The 2,689-nt window shown below is 43.1% G+C and overlaps 1 protein-coding gene across 3 annotated transcripts in view; it reads right to left on the reverse strand.

Annotated features, from left to right (window-relative positions):
• Window positions 1-2,689, reverse strand: part of abcb11a (ATP-binding cassette, sub-family B (MDR/TAP), member 11a) — a 113,089-nt gene that overhangs the window by 82,351 nt on the left and 28,049 nt on the right. For all 3 annotated transcript variants that reach the window (XM_063052376.1, XM_063052374.1, XM_063052375.1), the window contains exon 6: window positions 2,380-2,621. In XM_063052376.1, the coding sequence (XP_062908446.1) occupies window positions 2,380-2,621 (242 nt within the window). The remainder of the gene's footprint in view (window positions 1-2,379; window positions 2,622-2,689) is intronic.

The following is a 2,689-nucleotide window of genomic DNA, read 5'->3' on the forward strand; positions in this document are numbered from 1 at the left end:
GGTGTTTATTAAGTGTGACAAAAATTCAAACTTACAAAAATTAGTGTAACGTCCTGGTTAGGATTTTGCTTCTAATTCTGTAGAATATTTCAATTAATAGTTTTCTGTAGAAGCAATGCTGATTATTTGGGTTTCACTTAGAGATAAGGGGGTTTGATGTTCAGTTTAAGAATGTTGTATCAGCCAATCAGAATGGCGGAATTGGGAGAAGGTTCTAGAGAAAGCTGGGCGGAGAGGTTTTTGGTGATGGACACTGATGTGGGTCGAGGTCTTCTTGGTGGGAGCTGGGAGAAGACAGGAAGGAAGATGGCTGAAGATGCCATCCCGGTTGCACGGGGTGCCTTGTGCAGATGAACGGCTTCATGAAAGAATGACCTATACTCCCGTGGGGGAGCCCATTTGTTCAAGATGGATTTCAAGTGATGTTCGCAAGATGGTGTGTGCTTTCACACAGACTGTGGGTCCGGCGTGTCAGTTACAGAGAACTACAACATGAGCTTCAACTTTGTGTGAACATTTGGACTGGGTTAAATTTAATGGGTTCTTTTCTTTTCATTTTTCCAAAGAACTGTTTATATACTTTATAAACTGTCAATTATACTTCCTTTATAATTATACGCAGTGTACAATCTGTTATTTCATGCCAATGGCTAATTGGATGGGGGCAGTATCTACACAGTATTCACTCAGATAGGGGTTCAGGTGGTCGAGACATCCCAACTTCCCAGTTTTGGTGGGACCCACTTTTGGTTGAATGAACTTGACCTTTTCTCCTTGGAGTGATGGAAGTGACCTGATAGAGGTGTATAAGATGATAAGAGGTATTGATCGTGTGGTTAGTCAGAGGCTTTTTTCCCAGGGCTGAAATGGTTAACACATGAGGGCACAGTTTTAAGGGGCTTGGAAGTAGGTACAGAGGAGATTTCAGGAGTAAGAATTTTTTTAAGCAGAGCGGTAAGTGCGTGGAATTGGCTGCCGGCAACTGTCGTGGAGGCGGATATAATAGGGTCTTTTCAGAAACTCCTGGATAGGTACGCGGAGCTTAGAAAAATAGAGGGCTATGGGTAACCCTAGCTAATTTCTAGAGTAAGTACATGTTTGGCACAGCAGTGTGGGCCAAAGGACCTGTATTGTGCTGTAGCTTTCCTATGTTTGTATGACCCAGGTCATACTGACCCTAGATAGATGGAGTTTAAGAAAAGTGATTTTCTCATTGCTGAGTCCAGTGGTTGTTAGTGAGGGGACCATGAGCCATGTTTCTACAGACGCCCAGTAAAAAGAAGTTTCATTGGTGTAAATAATGAAATGAAAACCGCCCATATTTACAAAAAAGCCATTTATCAGAACACACAATACTAGCTCTGTACTTTGTCAAGTGTGAACACTTGATCTCTCTCTCACTGAGAGTGAAGAGCCCTGTTTATTAGGCACCAGGACATACCATCTTTAATTACTCACAAAGTTCACTTGAGATGACGCATGAATTAGAATATGATGCATCGCATAATGTAATTACAATCATATTACAAAATAAACATGAGTGTCTACCTTAAATACAGTATACAAACAATATATACTCATTTACACATCCCCATTACTAAAGTCGTGGATATTCCGCTGTGTATGGCAGGAAAGCAGCATAAAGCCAGCATGAGCGAATCAGCTTGGCTTAGGACGCTTATAAGAATATTTGGAGATACAGAGTGGAATGGGCCCTTCTGGCCATTTGAGCCATGCCACCCAGCAATGCTCCGATTTAATCCAAGCCTAATCACGGGACAATGTACAATGGCCAATTAACCTGCCACCTGTACATCTCTGGACTGTGGGAGGAAACCAGAGCACCCGGAGGAATCCCATGCGAGAACATACAAACTCCTTTCAGGCAGTGGCGAGAAGGCATTGAAGTGGGCACGCTTAGCGCGACGAGAGCAGAGTGACGGGGCTGAGTGTGTGGGCATGCGCACGCACACGTATAAATGCACATGCGTACGCAGTGCATTAATGAGCACGCTCTGTCACAGCCTTCTTCAATGTCAGCCTCAGTACCTTCTAAGATCAGGGGTTCCTAACCCTTTTTTTTAATGCCACAGATGCCTACAGTTAACTAAGGGTCTGTGAACCCCAGGTTGGGAAGCCCTGATCTAGATTGATGTGAGATGGTAAAGAGGGATACAAATATGGCACTTAAAAGGGCAGGACAAAGACATGGAAAGGAAAGGGTTTGATGGATATGGGTCAAACAGAGCAAAAGGGACGAAAGCAATGGTGACATGGATGGGGATCTGTGCTGCCATGCTCTCTGCTTCTTTCACTCGGCTCCTCTTTGAGAAGTCTACAAACTGGATAAATATGAAATATAATCCAACAACCACTTACCCACAGGACACTTCCTCGTTATTTTGATTTTGGTAGTCTGAGCCATTGGCCCAACTGATGGTATTATTTATGCAGATTTTGTTCGGGTCATTTAATTCTTGCAATTCTATGTCATATGCGATGAACGTGTCTGTCAGCAAACCAAAGACCAGTAACACAGCAGGCTGGGCTGTGCCGTGAACTAGTGCACAGAGGCCACCAAACACCATCAGAGCAATTTCATAGCAGGAAGCAAACCGAAACTACCAGAAATAGAAACAGGAAATATTACATGTAAGAAAAATAATCACTTTTTATATTCCATTGGTGG

This window comes from Mobula hypostoma, chromosome 6, assembly GCF_963921235.1.
Source record: "Mobula hypostoma chromosome 6, sMobHyp1.1, whole genome shotgun sequence".
NCBI classification, from domain to species: domain Eukaryota; kingdom Metazoa; phylum Chordata; class Chondrichthyes; order Myliobatiformes; family Myliobatidae; genus Mobula; species Mobula hypostoma.